A 24,463-nucleotide genomic window follows, 5' to 3' on the forward strand; every position below is an offset into this window, starting at 1 on the left:
ATGGATTTAAAAAAAAAATTAAAAGCTAAAATGTCACCAAAAAAAACTAATAATATTTTCTCAATGTACCAAGTTAGAATGTATAAACAATATATACTCATATACAGTATAAGCAAAATGGACAATAAAACTGAAATACCCAAATGACTCCAAATCGAGGAAATATGCATTAATACCCAGACCTACTTTTCACAATACAAATGGTTTTTAATATGTATATATGTAATTCATTATAAGTAATCTTATTATGATTTCTAGCAGTTATTGAGTAGTTGAAATTTCAAAAAAGTGCCATCTTGATCTTCAGGGACTTTGTGAATGTTCATCGGGTGGAGCGCAGGCGAGACTGCTACATCTCTGCAGGAATGGCGACCAGTCACGGCTGCAAACCTCCTTACAGTCGCTACGTCAGGTGTGCTCGGATGTGAAACCTTTCTTATTCTCAGCCAGTCACAATGCAGAACTCTTAGAGCTGTTGTAAACTAAAGGTTTGTCTTTCTCAGAGGGAGAATGATCCTGGTGGCTTTGTGGTGTTCAAATCTAGCAGTAATCCTTCAGTTTGTTCCTTCATCTGGGTGCTTAATACAGACCTCAAGGTAAGAACTGCTTGTACTGTCATGTTGTACAATGAAGCTGTTTTATAGTCAAAAACGACAACAAATTTTAATTTAGTTTAGCATCAAGGCATGTACGAAAACACTTTGATAACTGTCAATGTTAGCATATTGTGGCTAATCAGGTTTTGTTCTTTTTCAGGATTATCTTTAATTCCATTTAAATGTTATCGGACATAATCACAAGGACATTTTTGTCTCTTGAGTTAATGGCCTAAAGCAGCAAAGTTGTGTGCAGTACACCATGTGATCCTATGAGACTCTCACATGAGTATCCACATTAAAAACGGTGTCTAACTCAGTCTTTCTCTCTCATATAAATTGAGAATTTTGGATGGGATCTTATAGGCAAGAGGTTGGTTCAGAATCAACTATAGGTTAAAACGGGTTAAAAAAATAATTTCTATTGCATATAATTTTAAGAATAATTAACAGACGGATGGGTAGACGGATGGGTGGGTGGATGGATGGATGAAGGCCTTGTGCGTGTTTGTTTATATTTAATCTTTTGGCAGTTGGAGTTTGAATTAACGAGCATTCTGTTGGCCATTTTGAACATTCCATCAATGTAAGTCTGTGGGATTTTTGTTCAGGAAAACGTGAATTCAGATCAGTAAGAAAAGACATAGAGACTAAGTCAGAACAGTCTGAAGGTCTGTGCCAAGTTGGATGAGCTTGAAAGCTCGAGGAAGGATTAGTGTTTGAAATTTAGGTTTCGGTTTAGGAATTTTCAAAAAACCCTAAACAAAGTTAGTAGAATAACAGTATTCAAGCCTATGTCAAGCCAACATAATTACCCCTATTTTTAAGCTCCTTGAAACAATGGGGACATGTTAAATTGGATTGTCTTGTATTTGGGATTACACAGTTGTGTAACTCATGCGTTGTGTTATGTACTTTTTCTTGTACCAAACAACAAATTGTATCCTTGGACATGCAGTTCTGTTGCATCATTTCCACTGTAACTAATGACGTTTTGGAGACACAATAAATCAGAGATAGTTAATAAAACGTATGTGGACTGTCACCTTTTTGGTAATTTTTTTGTATCTATTCAAGGACAGTAAATGCAGATTTCTGTTTTGAAAGGATGGGACATGATGCTTTATTTCAAGGGCGTAGCAGCCACGGGGGACGTGGGAGTCACGTCCCCCGCACTTTTTCAAGCTAAACCCATACTGAGCCTTAATGGTGGATTTGCATACTGGCTGATTACGCGACCATCCAGCCAATCGCAGGTGAGTTTCATGAGCCGAAACTACCCTTACGTAATAAGCCATCAGTCAGACAGTCTAATCAATCCAGTTGCTTTCAACAATGCTCATTTATCCATGTTTTTATGGGCATTGATGTTGATCTAACGTAATAATCTAGAGATGAGGAACAAACAAATGAGAGTTATTTATTGGCATATCGTTCTTGATTGGGAGCATCATTACGTGAAATGCAGAAAAAGCAAACAAAGGACAATACTTCTTTTAAGCACACATTATAAGTGAAGTTTATAACAGCACCTGAGTCTATAAGTGATTCAGTGATTAATTAATACTTATAAATTAAGACACTCATTTGTCGCCACCTTCTGGCATCACCAGAAATGATCAAATGGATTTTGGTGAACATAGTCAAAAACTCGAGCGACTTGGATACATTAAAATTAAATTGTGCACATGCACGATTGACGTTATTGCTGAAATATTTTATTCAGGACCAGATTGTGCTCAGTCTTTTATTATCATGTGTGAAATAGAAGCAAGTGCTCTACGAGATGCCCTTGTGCAGCTAATGTTGCCAAGTTTTGCAATACTACAAATACAAGAATATAGTACTTATATATTAATATATAGTTATACCACATTCATATTTTAATTTATATTGTAACATATTAATTCTTCACTGTAAGTGTTGGGCTTGTGCAGGCCCACACACACTTGTAAAATGAATGCCATGCCCCTGCTTTATTTAAGAGTGTTGTGATGGCCTCCGGTTAGACTGCTCTGTCCTCATGACTAAACTGTGATGCTATTCAGTCCAGTTGGAGAGGGAGATTATTTAGTCACTCTCTGGGCCCCAAAAGATGCTTCACTGTGAAATAAGAGGAGATCTGTGTTTTGTCTCAGACTGATGGATTCAGTCTTTTGCCACCAGTGTCAAGGGTAAGTTACAACAGATTCTCTCTGTGAAATTACATGACAAGTGATGAAAGACGGAGTCAGCCTTGAAAGACACAAACGAGCCTGATCGCTTTAGAGGAATGAAAATGAGACTCTTGTGTTTGACATTCAGAAATGTCACCAGTATTCACTTGGAGTGGGGAATGTGCTCCCTAACACTGAATCTTCACAGCTGTTCTGCAAGATCTTTGGTTTTTCTGTTCCATCCTGTATAGTTGTTTTTGATGATGGGGTCTGCGTTCAAGAGGTTCTGTGTGCGCTTCTGCTGTTGCTGCTGCTGTGAGGATGATGATGAGGAAGAAAAGAGACCTTTACTCAGGTATGTCACATTAACGGTCTGAAAGGAGATGTGGAGGGAAAGATTCCTTATCATGAATTTAGTTTTTGAAATGCACGTGCATTACTATGAATTCATACAGTGCTGATCACACACACACACACACACACACACACACACACACACACACACACACACACACACACACACACATAAAGACTTTTAAGATTTATGCATTTACATTTTAATGACAAAATTCCATCACATATAATTGAGTAATCATTGACCAAATAAAATCATAAAAAAAGAAAACTTTATTTTGTTATTACTCAATTCAGTTGGATGTCATTTTTTTTATGAAATCTTACAAATAGGTCAAAATATTTTTTTTAATGTATATTTTTTATGAGCTTTTTGTCTGTATGTTTATTACACCAGAAATTTCACAAACAATAAAATTGTATGATTAACTAAATTTCAAGCTAAATAAAATTATATTAGAACAGCTTTTTAAAAAGCATTTAAAGACATTTTTATTATTATCATCATCATCTTTGTATATGTAGGAATGTATGTATGTATATATATGTTTATTTACATTTTATTATTGTTTTATTTTGTGTAATATACATTTCAAAGTATTTTTTATTATCATTATCATCTTTGTATATGTAGGAATGTATGTATGTGTATATATATGTTTATTTACATTTTATTATTGTTTTATTTTGTGTAATATACATTTCAAAGTAATTTTTATTTTTAATATTTTCTAAACATTTATTAATTCAGTAACTTTCATTGACTTTATGTTGTAACACACGAGCTGCACTTTAAGCTGCATTTGATGAATAAAAGCTATTATACAAATACAATTGTATAATAATAACATTGTTATTATAATTATTTCCAGGTCTATGTGTTGAACTGGTTTATCCATATATTTTTGTTCATTATTGATAGTCCAACTTTTTTCCTGTTCCTTTTTGCCCAGTTAGTACATAAAATTTTGTCTGGCAGATACAACCTCAATTTATTTTGTGAAAGCGAGATTTTTAAGTAACAAAATAATAAAATATCTTATATACATTCATATAAATGTTACATAAATGTCATACTATACCTGCACTTTTACATTTATAACTTCGTTCTGACATTTTACAAGTAGTGTTATAAGCTTGTTTGTTTAAATGTGTGTGTGTGTGTGTGTGTGTGTGTGTGTGTGTGTGTGTGTGTGTGTGTGTGTGTGTGTGTGTGTGTGTGTGTGTGTAAGTAATGAGACATTAGAATATTTTGACCGTGAAGCGAAAAAGAGGCGGGACCAAGAGACGAATCTGTGGAATGAACCGGGAGACCCCTCCCATTCTGAGAGAGATGACGACCGAACGCTATATAACCTGCTGCAAAACCGAGCCAAAACACGCAGAGGGTCAATGGTACACATATGCATGCTTACAAAGACATGAAACACAGATGTTATAGTCTTTGTGAAGTTTACAAATCATATTCTGCTTTTAAATATCTTTATTACCTGCTTTTAACGTCCAGTGAAAGAGCCTGATCAGCACAGTATAACATTTGCATATGAGTACTTATGAAATTATAAGACACCCCAATAGCCTCATTTACATGAATTACTTCACTACCACATCATTTTTTAAAGTTAGGCCTCTTCTCAGCATTAGCTTAATACGGAGCCCCTTAGAGGACACAGGTGGGATATGTTTTCTGAAATATTTTTGCATGCCCTCGCAATACATTTACCATAGCTTTACTACAGTAACTATATTTTAACTATTATATTCATAGTGAAACAATGTGTGGTTATTATGGTTTTACTACTACTACTACTATGGTATAACTATGGTTACTGTAGTAAAATCATAATTACAACAAAATTAAGATTTATATTTCCATAGTTTTCTTTTTCCTGTATTATTACTATGGTTTCACTACGAACATCATGGTTAAAATATGGTTTATACTGTAAACTCAGTATTGTGAGGGAACGCAAAAGTATTGTGAGGGAACGCAAAAGTATTGTGAGGTATTGTGAGGGAACGCAAAAGTAATGTGAGGGAAAGCAAAAGTATTGTGAGGGAATGCAAAAGTATTGTGAGGTATTGTGAGGGAATGCAAAAGTAATGTGAGGGAATGCAAAAGTATTGTGAGGGAATGCAAAAGTATTGTGAGTGAAAGCAAAAGTAATGTGAGGGAAAGCAAAAGTAATGTGAGGGAAAGCAAAAGTATTGTGAGGGAATGCAAAAGTAATGTGAGGCAATGCAAAAGTATTGTGAGGGAATGCAAAAGTATTGTGAGGGAAAGCAAAAGTAATGTGAGGGAAAGCAAAAGTATTGTGAGGGAAAGCAAAAGTAATGTGAGGGAAAGCAAAAGTATTGTGAGGGAATGCAAAAGTAATGTGAGGGAACGCAAAAGTATTGTGAGGGAATGCAAAAGTATTGTGAGGGAATGCAAAAGTAATGTGAGGGAACGCAAAAGTAATGTGAGGGAATGCAAAAGTATTGTGAGGGAATGCAAAAGTATTGTGAGGGAAAGCAAAAGTAATGTGAGGGAATGCAAAAGTATTGTGAGGGAATGCAAAAGTATTGTGAGGGAAAGCAAAAGTATTGTGAGGGAATGCAAAAGTATTGTGAGGGAAAGCAAAAGTATTGTGAGGGAAAGCAAAAGTAATGTGAGGGAATGCAAAAGTAATGTGAGGGAATGCAAAAGTATTGTGAGGGAATGCAAAAGTAATGTGAGGGAATGCAAAAGTATTGTGAGGGAAAGCAAAAGTAATGTGAGGGAATGCAAAAGTATTGTGAGGGAAAGCAAAAGTATTGTGAGGGAATGCAGAAGTAATGTGAGGGAATGCAAAAGTATTGTGAGGGAATGCAAAAGTATTGTGAGGGAAAGCAAAAGTAATGTGAGGGAATGCAAAAGTAATGTGAGGGAATGCAAAAGTATTGTGAGGGAAAGCAAAAGTATTGTGAGGGAATGCAAAAGTAATGTGAGGGAATGCAAAAGTAATGTGAGGGAATGCAAAAGTAATGTGAGGGAATGCAAAAGTAATGTGAGGGAAAGCAAAAGTAATGTGAGGGAAAGCAAAAGTATTGTGAGGGAAAGCAAAAGTAATGTGAGGGAATGCAAAAGTATTGTGAGGGAAAGCAAAAGTAATGTGAGGGAATGCAAAAGTAATGTGAGGGAATGCAAAAGTAATGTGAGGGAAAGCAAAAGTAATGTGAGGGAATGCAAAAGTAATGTGAGGGAATGCAAAAGTAATGTGAGGGAATGCAAAAGTATTGTGAGAGGGAATGCAAAAGTAATGTGAGGGAATGCAAAAGTAATGTGAGGGAGCATAAAAGTAATGTGAGGAAGCAAAAGTAATGTGAGGGAAAGCAAAAGTAATGTGAGGAAAGCAAAAGTAATGTGAGGAAGCAAAAGTATTGTGAGGGAACGCAAAAGTATTGTGAGGTAATGTGAGGAACGCAAAAGTAATGTGAGGGAATGCAAAAGTAATGTGAGGGAACGCAAAAGTAATGTGAGGGAATGCAAAAGTAATGTGAGGGAATGCAAAAGTATTGTGAGGGAAAGCAAAAGTAATGTGAGGGAATGCAAAAGTAATGTGAGGGAATGCAAAAGTAATGTGAGGGAATGCAAAAGTAATGTGAGGGAATGCAAAAGTATTGTGAGGGAAAGCAAAAGTATTGTAAGGGAACGCAAAAGTATTGTGAGGGAACGCAAAAGTATTGTGAGGGAACGCAAAAGTAATGTGAGGGAATGCAAAAGTATTGTGAGGGAACGCAAAAGTATTGTGAGGGAACGCAAAAGTAATGTGAGGGAATGCAAAAGTAATGTGAGGGAATGCAAAAGTAATGTGAGGGAATGCAAAAAGTATTGTGAGGGAAAGCAAAAGTAATGTGAGGGAATGCAAAAGTATTGTGAGGAAAGCAAAAGTAATGTGAGGGAATGCAAAAGTATTGTGAGGGAATGCAAAAGTATTGTGAGGGAAAGCAAAAGTAATGTGAGGGAATGCAAAAGTATTGTGAGGGAAAGCAAAAGTATTGTGAGGGAATGCAAAAGTATTGTGAGGGAAAGCAAAAGTAATGTGAGGGAATGCAAAAGTATTGTGAGGGAATGCAAAAGTATTGTGAGGGAAAGCAAAAGTAATGTGAGGGAATGCAAAAGTATTGTGAGGGAATGCAAAAGTATTGTGAGGGAATGCAAAAGTAATGTGAGGGAATGCAAAAGTAATGTGAGGGAAAGCAAAAGTATTGTGAGGGAAAGCAAAAGTATTGTGAGGGAATGCAAAAGTATTGTGAGGGAATGCAAAAGTATTGTGAGGGAATGCAAAAGTAATGTGAGGGAATGCAAAAGTATTGTGAGGGAAAGCAAAAGTAATGTGAGGGAACGCAAAAGTATTGTGAGGGAACGCAAAAGTAATGTGAGGGAATGCAAAAGTATTGTGAGGGAACGCAAAAGTATTGTGAGGGAATGCAAAAGTATTGTGAGGGAAAGCAAAAGTAATGTGAGGGAAAGCAAAAGTATTGTGAGGGAACGCAAAAGTATTGTGAGGGAAAGCAAAAGTATTGTGAGGAGAATGCAAAAGTATTGTGAGGGAAAGCAAAAGTATTGTGAGGGAACGCAAAAGTATTGTGAGGGAACGCAAAAGTAATGTGAGGGAAAGCAAAAGTAATGTGAGGAGCAAAAGTATTGTGAGGGAACGCAAAAGTATTGTGAGGGAAAGCAAAAGTAATGTGAGGGAAGCAAAAGTAATGTGAGGAAGCAAAAGTAATGTGAGGGAATGCAAAAGTATTGTGAGGGAAAGCAAAAGTAATGTGAGGGAAAGCAAAAGTATTGTGAGGTATTGTGAGGGAATGCAAAAGTAATGTGAGGGAATGCAAAAGTATTGTGAGGGAAAGCAAAAGTAATGTGAGGGAATGCAAAAGTAATGTGAGGGAAAGCAAAAGTATTGTGAGGGAAAGCAAAAGTATTGTGAGGGAACGCAAAAGTAATGTGAGGGAATGCAAAAGTATTGTGAGGGAATGCAAAAGTAATGTGAGGGAATGCAAAAGTATTGTGAGGGAAAGCAAAAGTAATGTGAGGGAACGCAAAAGTATTGTGAGGGAACGCAAAAGTAATGTGAGGGAACGCAAAAGTATTGTGAGGGAACGCAAAAGTATTGTAAGGGAACGCAAAAGTATTGTGAGGGAAAGCAAAAGTAATGTGAGGGAATGCAAAAGTATTGTAAGGGAACGCAAATCTATTGCGAGGGAACGCAAAAGTATTGTGAGGGAATGCAAAAGTATTGTGAGGGAAAGCAAAAGTATTGTGAGGGAACGCAAAAGTATTGTGAGGGAATGCAAAAGTATTGTGAGGGAATGCAAAAGTATTGTGAGGGAATGCAAAAGTATTGTGAGGGAACGCAAAAGTATTGTGAGGGAACGCAAAAGTATTGTGAGGGAATGCAAAAGTATTGTGAGGGAACGCAAAAGTATTGTGAGGGAATGCAAAAGTATTGTGAGGGAACGCAAAAGTAATGTGAGGGAACGCAAAAGTATTGTGAGGGAACGCAAAAGTATTGTGAGGGAACGCAAAAGTATTGTGAGGGAATGCAAAAGTATTGTGAGGGAATGCAAAAGTAATGTGAGGGAATGCAAAAGTATTGTGAGGGAATGCAAAAGTATTGTGAGGGAATGCAAAAGTATTGTGAGGGAACGCAAAAGTATTGTGAGGGAATGCAAAAGTATTGTGAGGGAATGCAAAAGTAATGTGAGGGAAAGCAAAAGTATTGTGAGGGAACGCAAAAGTATTGTGAGGGAATGCAAAAGTATTGTGAGGGAAAGCAAAAGTATTGTGAGGTATTGTGAGGGAATGCAAAAGTAATGTGAGGGAATGCAAAAGTATTGTGAGGGAAAGCAAAAGTAATGTGAGGGAAAGCAAAAGTAATGTGAGGGAAAGCAAAAGTATTGTGAGGGAATGCAAAAGTAATGTGAGGGAAAGCAAAAGTATTGTGAGGGAACGCAAAAGTAATGTGAGGGAAAGCAAAAGTATTGTGAGGGAATGCAAAAAGTATATGTGAGGGAATGCAAAAGTAATGTGAGGGAAAGCAAAAGTATTGTGAGGGAAAGCAAAAGTATTGTGAGGGAACGCAAAAGTATTGTGAGGGAAAGCAAAAGTATTGTGAGGGAATGCAAAAGTAATGTGAGGGAATGCAAAAGTAATGTGAGGGAATGCAAAAGTAATGTGAGGGAATGCAAAAGTATTGTGAGGGAATGCAAAAGTATTGTGAGGGAATGCAAAAGTATTGTGAGGGAATGCAAAAGTATTGTGAGGGAACGCAAAAGTATTGTGAGGGAATGCAAAAGTAATGTGAGGGAATGCAAAAGTATTGTGAGGGAAAGCAAAAGTATTGTGAGGGAACGCAAAAGTATTGTGAGGGAACGCAAAAGTAATGTGAGGGAACGCAAAAGTAATGTGAGGGAACGCAAAATTAATGTGAGGGAATGCAAAAGTATTGTGAGGGAATGCAAAAGTAATGTGAGGGAATGCAAAAGTAATGTGAGGGAATGCAAAAGTATTGTGAGGGAATGCAAAAGTATTGCTATTACGAGACTATTTCAGAAAATATATTCCTGCCCTGTCCTCTAACGGGTTCCATACCTTATAGTTCTGTCTCAGAAGCTTCAAATCAATTGTTTGAAGAAAGATTCAGGAATACACCCCCTGTCTGCCATTGGTCAAGCAACCAGATAGTCCAGCCCTGAAATCACCCAATTGGGATTCTCAAGCAAACAAAGAAATTTGGAAACAACCTAAAATATGAATTACTTTCTAGTAGTCTGTATATATTATGATGAGTTAGGATTAGGATTAGGGTAAACCCTAAGCATTAAGTATTCATAATAAATAAATAAATAAAATACACACATCAACTATTGTACTACCCCGAACTGCTCAGGCCAGTAGTGACTGACTCACAGCAAATGGGTCTCATTTGATGTGTTCATTCAATTCAGTGTCAATTTGAACTTGATGGATTTATTCAATCTTGTCATGCCTCCCTGCAGGGTTACCGGCGTTTGAGTATTGACATTGAGGCCATGAGAGAAGTGAGAAGAGAAGTGCGAGACAATTGGAAGATGATCTTAGAGAATTTGGGTAAGACAGAGGCATAGGCCGAAAAAATGGCTGATTATCTGATACTATTTAAGGTATATGGTACTTTGCATAACTTTCCTGTCAAAAAAACTCTGTCTCTGCACACGTCTGCCTTTAGAGTGTTAATTCCTGACAGAAGGATCCTCTGGCCTCTTATAATCATATCTGTCTGAATTCAAGCCTGGTTTAATGTTTTTTTTAAAGATCCCTTAGCAAGGACTGAACATCACTGAGACTGAGAGAGAATGAATGAATAAGTGAGAGAGAATATAGTTAAAATGGTAAATATTTCATTTAATCTCACAGGATTCATGGCTGAGGCGGAGTCTCTGTTGACTGTGTCCGCCAGCGCATCATACGACCGCATGAGAAACGCAGCGACCGCTCGCACGCTTCTGCAAACGCTGCACACAGAGACATCTATATTCAACAGCAAAGAACCTCCACCTGAGAGATACCTCTTCATCCTGGTGAGTATGTCACGGTTAGGTCTTTTAACCGATTCAAATTTTTAATCAAATGAATTAAATAATATGCCGATTAATCAACAGAATTAATCGCAATTAATCGCATAGATTAATATGTGCAGAAAAAGGTCCTCAGATAACAATATCTAATGATTCAATAGTTAAAAATAGTTATATTTAAATCATTATAAACATACAGCATATTTTTTTAATAATAATTGAGATAATTAAAATGCATTACTTTATAGTGGTAGACGAGGAAAGCATTCATAATGCAATACAAAACGTGGCTTTAAAATTCAATATGCTATTTATTTCCATATTATTGGACATAAGCTTATCATTGGCTTTTGAAACATCTCACTTTGGTTGAGTCTTGTCAGAAACACCATGTTTTTAGGTCATTGTCAGGGCTGGACTGGTAATCTGGCATACCGGGCATTTTCCCGGTGGGCCGACGCACTTTGGGGCCGATCAGGGGAGAACTGGCCATCGTGGTGAAAGTAATGAGAAAGTAATGGGCTATCTGTAGAAATGTCAAAACTGTGATCTTTGAACTCGGGATAGAAAAATGTGGTTAATGAGAGCTGCAAGATTACAAGTACATGAATGTTGATGGATACTGTACGTGCACATTAGAGTATGAGATGGTACAGAGAATCTGAATAAACAGAATTAACCCTTAATTGTCTCTTGCTGTTTGTGTCTGTGAATATTTTCTTGTTGCATTTGCATTTAAAGAAACAATCTTGGTTAAATACAATTTAAAAGCTCTATCTACAGCATATGTGGAATTACCACAAAGTCATTTTGATTTATCCCTAAATTAGTTTACAGTAATACAAATGTTGGTTCCAAACTAGAAATGTAATTTGGTAACCCATAAACCACCCCTATATACTGTCCACTATTGCTTTAGTGGTTGGCAAAGCAGAAAAATACACAGTAACGTTGTTAAAAGGAACAGACACCTTTATTACATTTTATTTAGGTCCCAAAAATCATCAACAATATTATGTAAACAATATTAATTAGAAGAAAAAAAACATTGCGGTTTTGCTTACTGCCCCCTGCTGAAAACAGGTGGTACTTCAAGGATGAACAGCTCTGTTGGAGAGTTTCTTATTACAGTCTTTTACATGATTAATTGCATAAATATTTGAACACAGTTTTTAATAGAATCACACTGAATTAACTCATTATATCGAAAGCCCTAGTTACCATAGTACCGAAGTAGTAATATTTTATTGTATTTACTGTAAATGTGACCACTGTCCCTCATTGCATAAGAATGGCTTAATTTAAAATTATGATTTTGGTTGGATTTAATAAGTTTCCACAATATTTACCAATTTAACAAACTATTGATGAAACGGTTAAGCGATAAGAGATAGTTCCGCCTCCAACTCATGCCACTGGTTGAGTAACGTTGTCTGGGTGGGTCTTAACAGGACACTCGAAACAAACATTTTCATAGCACCACAAAGATTTACATTTTTAGAGAAAATTAACCTATGAATGGCATACTTATAGTCGTCTCTGCATAATAAGCTGGGATAGAAGTATTTTAAAACCGAAAAAGTTACATACTTCAGCTTTAATAGTTTTTAACGATTTTAATATGGTTTAATTTTGAGATATTTTGGCCCTCCCTAGTTGAGAAGCATAGGCCTATTTACTTACATGCAGGACAGTTTTATTCAATAGTTTGCTACACGCATAACCGTTTAAATGCATAATCTGTTACCAACCACTTAGATGTTGGTCATATTAAAAATCGCATTAAGGTTGTAACATTCATTGTGGAGAATAAGATCACTTTTGTTAAAATGTGCAACTGTGTGCAATGTTCATTATTAATAAGATTAATAATAAGTCAGTAAAATCATGTTCAAAAAATCAAGTTTAAAAAAATGTGTGGTCTACTTAAGCACCAAACTAAGTCACACAGCTCTCAAAGTAAATAGCAAATCTTTTCTCACCTTTGACCTCAACAATATTTAAACATCTGTCTCTCTCAGGATCGGCTCATATATCTGGACGCTGCTGAAGATTTTGTGGCCAAGGCTCGCCGTTTCTTCCCCCCTAGAGATTATGATGACGATGATGAAGAGGAGGACGTAAGCGCACTCAGCGCAATAAATCTTCCTCTTCTGCTGTCCCGTATGAACCAGAACATCCCTGGTGGAGAGGATGAGGAGGGAGAGACCACCGAACCAGAGGAATAACACCTTGAGGGGTTTTGAATGTAAATGATGCAGGTTCAGGTCAAGATGGGTGGGTTTGTGGATGATTAAATCATGTATTAGGGAAATGCTTTAATGAGAAGGTAATGGGCTATCTGTAGAAATGTCAAAACTGTGATCTTTGAACTCGGGATAGAAAAATGTGGTTAATGAGAGCTGCAAGATTACAAGTACATGAATGTTGATGGATACTGTACGTGCACATTAGAGTATGAGATGGTACAGAGAATCTGAATAAACAGAATTAACCCTTAATTGTCTCTTGCTGTTTGTGAATATTTTCTTGTTGCATTTGCATTTAAAGAAACAATCTTGGTTAGATACAATTTAAAAGTCATTTTGATTTATCCCTAAATTTGTTTACAGTAATACAAATGTTGGTTCCAAACTAGAAATGTAATTTGGTAACCCATAAACCAACCCTATATACTGTCCACTATTGCTTTAGTGGTTGGCAAAGCAGAAAAATACACAATAACGTTGTTAAAAGGAACAGACACCTTTATTACATTTTATTTAGGTCCCAAAAAATCATCAACAATATTATGTAAACAATATTAATTAGAAAAAAAAAAAAAAGTTCAAATATCCACGGCCTCCAGGTTTGAGCAGACAGTACGAGAGTGTGGATTCAAGCTAAGACGAGATCATGTGCAATGAGGAATGTAGACATGGTGAGCGGTGATCTGGAGACTGCAGGCTATTGCTGTACCTGTCAACATGAGACACAAATCGGTTAACAACAACAGACAGCAAACGTAAAAGTACTGAACAGTAAAGATGCTCATTTTTTGGTCCGGATCTATTACGTTTTTCAAAAATACATAAAATAAAAATGCAATTTATAAAAAACAATTACTAGAATAGACCACTAATGCAGAGTTTACACGATTTTAGGCCAGATTTTCGCTCGCCAACAGTTTTGTGAAGAAATCGTGAGCAAATCTGAGCTCGCTCCCGTGAATGATGATCGCAACGTATGAACGATCAAAGACGCGATTTGAGGGAAGCACTGATGCGTCGCCGATGTCAGCGAGAAATCTAGAATGTTAAATATCTGGACTAGGTTAAAGTCTAAATATTTATTAATTTATTTTCCCTCAAACATATATGGTTAAAACATTTAACCACATTTTACAGATGGGACAAAGCAAGTCCCAAAATACTATCAGTACAAGGTTCCCGTTACACACTTAAGCATGCAAGTGATGATTTGTTTGTACCTGCTGAGATTGTGTTTCTGGTCCTCTGCTGGCCAAGCGGTTTAGAATGTTTCTCTCAGACATCTGCAGCCTCACGGCAACGGGTGGTATCCTGGCGATGGTTGCCGGGAGACGAGTGACATCTGCTTTCATGTCACTTAGCAACTCCTCTAGCTGTTTCAGTACTGTCAGAAAGAAATATAAAATGATCAACACTTAAAAAGTAACATCACATCCAACAGCTCACTGGTGACAGAGAAAGTTCCCACAATGAAGGTGCAGTCAGATGATATAACTACACACCTTTATGCAGGACGGCATTGGCAGGTTTGTTTCCAGACATGGACTCTTTGCTCAGGTGCTGGTGGGACTCGGCCAGACACTCCACTTCACTGAAGCGTGTGTTGAGAGCCATGGAGGGATGAGACGGGTCTTCAGTCATATTTAGATAAGCAGCTCTGCGCAGCTGCTCTTCGATCACCAAAGCCTGCTCAAGCAACTGCAGGAGGAGGGTTCAATACATCAATGTATTCTCATATTTACCTTATTTTATGAGGGTAGAGGCTTAACGGTTAAAAACTGTAAAAGTACAATGAAAGATTTTCCACTAATTTTCACATTTCTTCATTCATTATAAAAAAAGTCCAACCAAAAAAACAAAACATCTAGTTATCTAATATTGACAGTTTTAAAGACCTGTGAAAAATATTCAATACAAGGTTTCCTTTTTTTTTTGGTTCATACCTTGAATCTCCTGGCCAAAAACTTGTTCTTGATCTCGAGGAAGTTTCCTCTGTTGATCTCACCCTTGAAGGGCTCGTTCAGAATGGCGTATCTGACATCATTCTGAATGTCTTGCCAGCGAGCATAGCCGTGTCTGAGACGGATGAGTTAAGGTACAAATTCAGCATTTTATTCTGAACACAGCTGATGCACACACGAATGCAACAAAAGCAGCATTTTGTTAAGGATACTGTATGATACCAGCAAGTAGCCAGTAGTCATGGCGACGATGCCAAATCTCATTGGTTTTCTTGGTGACTGTGGCAGCTCGTTCCTCATTCTGCCACAGCGAGTGCAATTCTAATAGAAAGAGAGTAGATGTGCACTTAATATTATTTAATGGAATTAATATTATTATTAATATTATTAATGCCAAATAACAATACATTATTATCAATTATGATAATTATTACTATTGTTAGTGTAAAAGAAATAACAGAAATAAATGGTTAATAATAATAATAATAATAATAATAATATTAATTATTATTATTATTAGTGCATTTCAAAACAAAAGTAAATTATAAATGATTATTATTAGTGTCAGTTAAAAATAATAAATGATCATTATAATAAACACCAATAAAATAATTACTCCGGGTCAATGAATAACAGAAATAATAATTATTAATAGAAATAATAATAATAATAATAGAAATGATTATTATTAGTGTCAATAAATAACCAAAACAAATAATTATGAATACCTAATAATAATAATAATAAGTTATAAAAAATAATTACAATAATTACCATTATTCATGTCAATTAAATATAATAAACATAATTATGAATGACAATCATTATAAATGCCAATAAAATAATAATTACTCGTGTCAATAAACAACAAAATAAGAAACTTTGAATCATTATATATAGAAATAGTAGCTTTGAATAATAATACAAATTATTATTAACAACAAATAATTACATTAATTATTAGTAATGTCAATTAAAAATAATAAACAAATAATTATGAATAATAATCATAAATATTATTAATAATAATAATATATAAATTATTATTAGTATTGTCAATAAATAGCAAAACTTGACAATAATGAATACTAATAACAACAATAATGAATAATAATAATAATAAACGTTTTATAATATAAATGCAAAAACATGCAAACATTGCACAATACTGATATACCATTTAAAAATGTAAACAAAAACCTGAAATGCCTATTTGAAAAGCTCATTCTTCTGAAAACAACACTATGAACGGGAATCTTACCAGTAAATCCTCCATCAGCGATATTAAACATGAATCTGGTTTTGGCTTTCTTCCTCTCTTCAATTCCTGCTGCTACCGCACTATCTGTGGCACTCTCTCCATTCTGCAGTTTTACTGTGTCTTCTGTCTTACCAGTTTCCTTCTCATCCTTCTGACCTGGAGCTAAACATAGGGACAGGTGAGTGAAGTGGATCGGCGAGAAACAGAAGGTAAATTATGTCAAACGCAGTCAGGTGGTACAGACCTTTCTTGTCATCTGTAACAGGTGTAGTGTCCATCTTTTCTGGTTCATCATCCTTCTTTTCTACTGAAGTGTATGAAGAGAAATTAGTCAACAGGGGACATCAACCATATTTTCAAAGATGTTTCACCTTGTAACTATATAAAATCAAGCCCCACTCTAGATTACTTCAAGCCAAATATTCTGTTTCACTTGAAAATGTCACATTGTGGGTTGAAAATGCAGTTAAGTTTACCTTTGTCTTCTGAAGTTTCCTTGTCACCCTCTGATGCTTTGGGCTTGGCGTCTTCCGTCTTCTCTTCATCTCCAGACTTTGCTTTCTCATCTTCTTTCTCCTTCTCCTCCATCACCTCGCCTGGCTTGCCATCCACCTTATCCGACTCCGAAGACGATTCGTTTTTGTCCTTCTCTTCGCCTTTCTTTTCAGAAGCAGTGGAACCACCCTCATTTTCATTCGGAATGGCAATGTCCTTTTGACGGTTATTTTAGTCGTTTAGATGATGAAACAAAATTACCAACCAAAACATTCTAGACTAAAATCTAAAATAGTTTGCATAAAGCAGCTACTGTTGAAGTCAGAATTTTACATGCACCTTAGCCAAATACATTTAAACTCAGTTTTTCACAATTTCTGACATTTAATCATAGAAAACATTCCCTGTCTTAGGTCAGTTAGGATCACTACTTTATTTTAAGAACGTTAAATGTCAGAATAATAGTAGAGAGTATTATATATTTCAGCTTTTATATCTTGCATCACATTCCCAGTGGGTCAGAAGTTTACATGCACAGTTAGTATTTGGTAGCATTGTCTTTAAATTGTTTAAGTTGGGTCAAACGTTTTGGGTAGCCTTCCACAAGCTTCTCACAATAAGTTGCTGGAATTTTGTCCCATTCATCCAGACTGAACTGGTGTAACTGATTCAGGTTTGTCTCCTTGCTCACACACACTTTTTCAGTTCTGCCCACAAATGTTCTATCGGATTGAGTTCAGGGTTTTGTGATGGCCGCTGCAATACATTGACTTTGTTGTCCTTAAGCCATGGGGTCATTGTCCATTTGGAAGACCCATTTGTGACCGAGCTTTAACTTCATGGCTGATGTCTTGAGATGTTGCTTCAATATATCCACATAATTTTCCTTCCTCGTGATGCCATCTATTTTGTCAAGTGCACCAGTCCCTCCTGCAGCAAAGCACCCCCACAACATGATGCTGCCACCTTCATGCTTCAAGGTGTTCTTCAGCTTGCAAGCCTCAACCTTTTTCCTCCAAACAATGTTGGTCATTATGCCCAAACAATTAATCTTTTGTTTCATTAGACCAGAGGACGTTTCTCCAAAAAGTAAGATCTTTGTCCCCATGTGCACATGCAAACTGTAGTCTGGCTTTTTTATGGCGGTATTTGAGCAGTGGCTTCTTCCTTGCTGAGCAGCCTTTCAGGTTATGTTGATATAGGACTCATTTTACTGTGGATATAGATACTTGTCTACCTGTTTCCTCCAGCATCTTCACAGGGTCCTTTGCTGTTGTTCTGGGATTCATTTGCACTTTTCACACCAAACTACGTTCATCTTTAGGAGACAGAATGAGTCTCCTTCCTGAGCGGTATGATGACAGCGTGGTCCCATACTTGTGTACTATTGTTTGTACAGATGAACGTGGTATCTTCAGGCATTTGGAAATTGCTCCCGAGGATGAACCAGAAGTGGCGGTTTTACTGAGGTCTTGGCTCATTTATTTACATTTTCCCATGATGTCAAGCAAAGAGGCACAGAGTCTGAAGATAGGCCTTAAAATACATCCACAGGTACACCTCCAGTTCAGTACACCTCCTATCAGAAGCTACTTGTCTTAAGGCTTGACATCCTTTTCTGGAGTTTTCCAAGCTGCTTAAATGCACAGTTAACTTGGTGTATGTAAACTTCTGACCCACAGGAATTGTGATATAGTCAATTAAAAGTGAAACATTCTGTCTGTAAACAATTGTTGTAAACATTACTCGTATCATGCACAAAGATGTCCTAAACGACATGTGTAAACTATAGTTTGCAAAGAAATCTGTGGAGTAGTCATTAAATGAGTTTTAATGACTTCAACCTAAGTGTATGTAAACTTCTGACTTCAACTGTATATCAGCTGATACTCACGTTATTGTCTTTATTCTCACTGGACTCTTTCTTCTCACTCTCTCCATTTTTAACCTCCTTTTCTTTTTCCATGTCTTTTCCACCATCATCTGCTTTGGAAAGTCCATCTGTAGAACACATTTACATTTATGCATTTGGCAGACGCTTTTATCCAAAGCGACTTAGTGCAATTATTACAGGGACAATCCCCCCGGAACAACCTGGAGTTAAGTGCCTTGCTCAAGGACACAATGGTGGTGGCCGTGGGGTTAGAACCAGCGACCTTTTGATTAACAGCCATGTGCTTTAACCACTACGCCACCACCACTCCAGAACACATATTTAAAATGTTATCTTAATCAGACTAACAGCAATTAGCTTAGAAAACAGAAATTAATCTGCGAGTAGAGACAGATGGTACCTGGAGCGGGTGTGTTTGGCTGAGTGTCCGCTGGAGTGCCAGTAGAGGAGGTTTTGCTGGGAGAGTCGGGCTGGCTACTGACAGCAGATGCAGTTTTATTTTCATTTAACTCCATCATCCAGGGCAAGGACCACTGACCGTTCACATGCTCAAACTCCTGCACCTGAAAACAGAAGGTATCCAAACATCGGAACTACATTAAAACCAGCTTCGCTACTGTTTGCATTTTAATCACTAATTTTAATATCAGAAGTTCAGCACAGTGCTCAGTGTCAGAATGACCACAGGATTGCAATCAGCCCCTCCAAACTTTACTTTAATGAGTCTCTGTAGAGCTGTTAGGAGAGGTGGAGGATTAGCTGCGATATTTAAAGATGTCTTTCAATGCAAGCGAACTTGACCTTTGAATATCCAAGTATTGTCCTCTCCATGTTTTCTATTTATAATTATTTAGGCCTCCAAAATATAATTATAATTATTATAGGCCTCCAAAATACTCTCCTGGCTTTGTTGATGATTTTACAGAACTGTTATCAACAACTTCCTCTGGATTTGACTTATGTTATTGATGGGGATTTCAACATTCATATAGGTACTCATTACAGTTTTAAACACTTTTGATCTGACTCGGCATGTAGATGGACCCACACAAAATCGCGGACACTCTTGATCTGCCTATTAAGCTGCGTTCACACTGCCAGTGACACGCAGCGACAAAACAACCTCGTCTCATTTATTTTCAATGAGAGTTGGCAACTTCCGGATCAATGAGCGACGGCGACCGTTGGCGACAGTGCATTCATGCAAATGAAGAGCGACAGCCAATAGGAGAGAAGATGGTAGAGCTCACGTGATCCTAATATTTTAATAATAACATTAATTGTATAGAAACAGTGATGTTTAGACTCTCCATTCACACCACTAGCGACCTAACCGCCAGCCACCGGCGACATGCAGCAATAAAGTAGCTGGCAGTGTGAACGCAGCTTCAGTAATGGTTTGAACATTTCATCCACTATTATTAAGGATGTCCTGCTATCTGACCATTTCTGTCTTTTCGTTGAAATATTGATTTCTCCTGACACTGAAGTTAGATCTGTCTCTGTCAAAAAGAGGTACATAAATGATAACACTAGTGTGCAATTGATCATGGCTAGATCTTTGAAACTAAGTATATCTGCAGACTGTGATGATGTTCTCCTCGATAGCTTTAACTCAAGTTTAAAATTCTATTGATGGCATTGCTCTTGTAAAGGTAAGGACAATCACTGGCAGGCATAAAGCACCTTGGAGAAACACGACAGCATTGAAAACCATGAGAAGAAAATGCAGGGAAGCAGAATGAACGTGGCAGAACACAACTTGAAGCCCATTATAATATCTATAAAGACAGCCTTCAGGCATAGCTAGGCAGACCTTCTTCTCAAAACATTGTTAACAGCAATATAAACACCTGCACACAGACTAAAAAACCCTCCTAACACAGGTTCCCTATGAAATGCTGACAGCAAATGCAACAAGTTTGCATCTTTTTTCATGAAGAAGATCAATGATATTAGAATGGCAATCAGCTCGTCCTCATGTTGCATGAGGTCAGACAGCACCCACCACAAAAATTTCAGAAGTTAGTCACTATGTCTGATTTTGAGGCAATTGATGGCAAAATCCTGGAAGAAATAGTAAAGCATCTTAAAAAGCCAAGCTGCTGTCTTGACACACTCCCCACATAACTTTTCAAAAATATGTTTAACTGTCTGGAAAAAAAAAATCTGTTAGAAATAGTAAATGTGTGCACTAATTTCAGGCACGTTTCCGAAGTCCCTGAAAACTGCAGTTGTCGAGCCACTTCTTAAAAAGAGCAATCCAGACAAATCGATATTGAACAGCTACAGACCAATTTGAAATCTTCCTTTCATTGGCAAAATCATTGAAAAGGTTGTTTTCAATCAGCTGAACAAATTCTTAATCTCGAATGGCTACTTGAACAATTTCCAGTCTGGTTTCCGATTGCATCATAGCACTGAGACAGCACTCCTTAAGATCTCCTTAATGATATTTTGTTAATTACTGGTTTAGGTAAAATATCAGTGCTGGTATTATTAGACCTCAGTGCTGCTTTTGACACGGTTGACAACAAGATTCTCCTAGACCGATTGGAAAACTGGTAGGGCTCTCTGGGATGTTCCTCAACTGGTTCAGATCTTTTCTAGAAGGGAGGGGTTTCTATGTGAACATAGGCAACTATGAATCGGAGTGGACATCCATGACTTGTGGAGTCCCACAAGGCTCATTTCTTGCACCACTCCTGTTCATCCAGTATATGTTCCCACTAGGCAAATTATGAAAAAGAACCAAATTGCATACCATAGCTATGCAGATGACACACAGATGACCAATGACTACAGCCCCATAGACTCTCTGTGCCAGCGCATTGACTAAATTAACAGTTGGATGTGCCAAAACTTCCTTCAGTTAAACAACAAGACAGAGGTCATTGTATTTGGCAACAAAGACAAAATTCCCAAGGTGAATACATACCTTGACTCCAAGGGTTTAAAGACAATCAAGTAAAGAATCTTGGTGTCACTTTGGAGTCAAACCTTAATTTCAGTAGTCGCGTCAAAGCAATAACTAAATCAGCCTAATTAGTCTAAAAAAATATAGCCAGAATTAGATGTTTTGTATCCAGTCAAGAGTTCGAGAAACTTGTTCATGCATTCATCACCAGTAGGGTGGACTACTGCATTGGACTCCTCACCAGCCTTCCCAATAAAAAACATTAGACACCTGCAGTTCATTCAGAATGCCGCTGCCAGGATTCTCACCCAAACCAAAATTCAGAGCACATTACTCCAGTTCTCAGGTCTTTACACAGGCTTTTATACTTTACATTTTTAAAGTACTATTACTCGTTAATAAATTAATCAATAGCCTAAGACCTAAATACATTTCAGATATGCCGGTTGAATATAAACCTAACAGACCTTTCAGATCATTAGGATCAAGTCAGTTAGACATACAGAGTGTTCACTCAAAACAAGGTGAGACAGCGTTTGGCTATTATGCCACCAGCAGCTGGAGCCAGCTTCCAGAAGAGGTCAGATGTGCAGTGGCCACATTCAAATCCAGACTGAAAACATCTGTTTAACTGTGCATTTACTGACTGAGCACTCTGCTGCACTTACTGATAATATTTTTTGTTCTTAACTGGTTTTAAAATTAATTGCATCTTGTATTTTCTTTATCATTTACTATATTTAAAGCAATTTGAATTGCCATTGTGTATGAGATGTGCTCTATAAATAAACTTGCCTTGCCCAGTCAACTGTACAGAAAAACGTTATGTACTGTGCAAAGATTTCTATTGGTTTAAATAAACTTGACAAAAATAATACAATACTAATTTACCTTCTTTCGAATTAATGACATCACACCAATACGGGTAAGGACGTGTTGCCGTGAGAGTCCCTCCCGAGGAACGCCATCAGCGAAGCTTTCAGCACCATCTGCACCAGGCTCACACAAGTGCCGCATGAACAGTGAAACGTACGCCCTGAGAGAGAAGCAAAAAATTAAGGTGAATGCCATTAGAACTATAGGAAAGTTTGCATTTGTAAAATATTCTCACTGGGGCTGTGCATTGATTCAAATTTAACTAAATAGTCGCTCAGTTTTCTGTTATTAATCATGGTACATTAAAACAAACGTTAAAATATACATCATAATTCCATTTACCGAAAACTGTGTTTCAAAAAGAACTTGTGAGAATTAGTTTCTTTAATATGCATTTTATTATGTAAATGTTTAAACGTTAAAATAGAGTTAATTAGACACATTTTTGAAGGTATAAATCTTTGATACAATTGTATGTATACATGCCATAAAATCAGTGGGCATGTTGTAATTGAAAGTTGGGCAAAATCTTCTGGTGTTTTCCAGTGGAATTTCTAAATAATCCGGATCAAATGGGCAGATACAATTAATCCCTTTCCTGGTCCTTTTAGAAATCAGTCTCTCATATCATACTCGCCACTAGGCTCTCTGCAATTGGCATCTCAGGCATTGCTCTGTCCTGGTTCATTTCTTACCTCTCTGGCCCCAAAACTACATTTCTATTTGTCAGTTTAAATAAAATAATTTTCCCGTTTCTCAAGGTGCTCCCCAGGGTTCTGTATTTGGTCCTTTGCTGTTCATCACCTATTTGCTTCCTCTAGGTCAAATCATTCGCCATCATGGCCTCAACTTTCACTGCTATGCTGTTGACACTCAACTTTATATCAGCTCTAAGCACACTGTCCTATTCCCCACAAGTTCCCTATCTGAATGCATTAAGGACATCAACTCATGGATGATCAGTAACTTTCTAAAACTCAACACTGATAAAACTGATGTACTGATAGTTGGATTTTCAAGTGTTTTATCATGTCTCCCTGATCAGTTGGTCGTAGGGCTGGGATAAACAATTATTTTTTAAACGATTAATCTAGCGATTTATTGTTTTTGATGCATCGATTAATCTAACGATTCATTTTTTCAGTCCGATTCGATTTCGATTCGATTAATCGACTTGTGACAACACCGGTAATACCGGTTTCATCGGGGGTTGGGGTGTATAAAATGTAAAAAAAAAAAAACATTTGCCGGGAGTTTGATTGACTGGCGATCTGATCAATCAATCATAATACGCCATTTTTGTCCGACAAAGTAGTCAGGAGAGAGAAGATTAACGTCGGTGGATTTGAATTTGAATAATGGATTGTAGGCTACTGTATTGACATCTTTCCGTGGTTAAAACAACAGTCCTTCTGATGTAGGCTACATTCATGTTTAGCCTATTTGATGCTATAAATTAACCAAGGAAAAGATGATCGGTTCACGAGCAGCTTTAACTGAGGCAATCTGTCACGACACATTAAAGAGCCACAAAATAGTAGGCCTATTTATGGTTTAATTTTCTTTGAATGACCAAATTTGAAAGTTGAGACTTTATTAAATGTTACCTGCTTGGTCCTGTCTGTCAGCGCGTTATCAGTGTCCTCCATGTATTTTTCACGACATTCATAGCTATAAGCGCATTATTAATAGCTATAAGCGAAAACTTTAGGTGTTGACAACGTATTATAGCCTACTCCAACATCGAGTGCAAAGTGGGGAGTTGAAAAAAAAAACTCACGGTGCTCTGTCATCTGCAGCTGCAACCTGGTGGCGCCTCTTCAGATGCTGGTGCATTGCCGTGGTGCTAGAATGGAAGGCCATCTCCATTTTGCAAAGACGACATATCACGGAATTGTTTCCTTTTAAATTAAAGAATTCCCATACTTTAGAGGAACGAGTGCATGCCGCCTTGCACTTCTGATAGTCTGAGGAGCCACTCTTGTTGCTACTACTCGCCGGCGCCGCCATCTTTGTTTTGGGTCCGACGAATCGACGTGCATATTTTGCGTCGACGCGTTGTCCCAGCCCTAGTTGGTCGATATAAATGGTGTCCTGGTCAGGCCCTCTGCTATAGTTTG

At 37.1% G+C, this 24,463-nt stretch overlaps 2 protein-coding genes across 4 annotated transcripts in view; one reads left to right on the top strand and one right to left on the bottom strand.

Annotated features, from left to right (window-relative positions):
- Positions 1 to 2,634: 2,634 nt before the first annotated feature.
- Positions 2,635 to 13,181, top strand: mreg (melanoregulin). Its single transcript, XM_052136607.1, has 6 exons — positions 2,635 to 2,770; positions 3,004 to 3,107; positions 4,339 to 4,501; positions 10,133 to 10,223; positions 10,530 to 10,693; positions 12,712 to 13,181. The coding sequence occupies exons 2-6, from the start codon at positions 3,013 to 3,015 to the stop codon at positions 12,916 to 12,918; spliced, it is 720 nt and encodes a 239-aa protein (XP_051992567.1). The 5' UTR covers positions 2,635 to 2,770; positions 3,004 to 3,012; the 3' UTR covers positions 12,919 to 13,181.
- Positions 13,182 to 13,441: 260 nt separating this feature from the next.
- LOC127650907 (chromodomain-helicase-DNA-binding protein 4-like) overlaps positions 13,442 to 24,463 on the bottom strand; it is a 37,657-nt gene continuing 26,635 nt past the window's right edge. For 2 of the 3 annotated variants that reach the window (XM_052136558.1, XM_052136556.1), the window contains exons 31-41: positions 22,359 to 22,503; positions 18,951 to 19,113; positions 18,551 to 18,657; positions 16,638 to 16,872; positions 16,406 to 16,468; positions 16,162 to 16,323; positions 15,113 to 15,221; positions 14,883 to 15,015; positions 14,442 to 14,637; positions 14,160 to 14,323; positions 13,442 to 13,648 (exon numbers count right to left, since the gene is read on the bottom strand). In XM_052136558.1, coding sequence (XP_051992518.1) covers positions 13,637 to 13,648; positions 14,160 to 14,323; positions 14,442 to 14,637; positions 14,883 to 15,015; positions 15,113 to 15,221; positions 16,162 to 16,323; positions 16,406 to 16,468; positions 16,638 to 16,872; positions 18,551 to 18,657; positions 18,951 to 19,113; positions 22,359 to 22,503 — 1,489 coding nt within the window. In that variant the 3' untranslated portion in view covers positions 13,442 to 13,636. The remainder of the gene's footprint in view (positions 13,649 to 14,159; positions 14,324 to 14,441; positions 14,638 to 14,882; positions 15,016 to 15,112; positions 15,222 to 16,161; positions 16,324 to 16,405; positions 16,469 to 16,637; positions 16,873 to 18,550; positions 18,658 to 18,950; positions 19,114 to 22,358; positions 22,504 to 24,463) is intronic. The other variant, XM_052136557.1, reaches the window with a different exon arrangement.

The sequence above is a fragment of the Xyrauchen texanus genome, chromosome 10 (assembly GCF_025860055.1).
Source record: "Xyrauchen texanus isolate HMW12.3.18 chromosome 10, RBS_HiC_50CHRs, whole genome shotgun sequence".
In the NCBI taxonomy this organism is placed as follows: Eukaryota; Metazoa; Chordata; class Actinopteri; order Cypriniformes; family Catostomidae; genus Xyrauchen; species Xyrauchen texanus.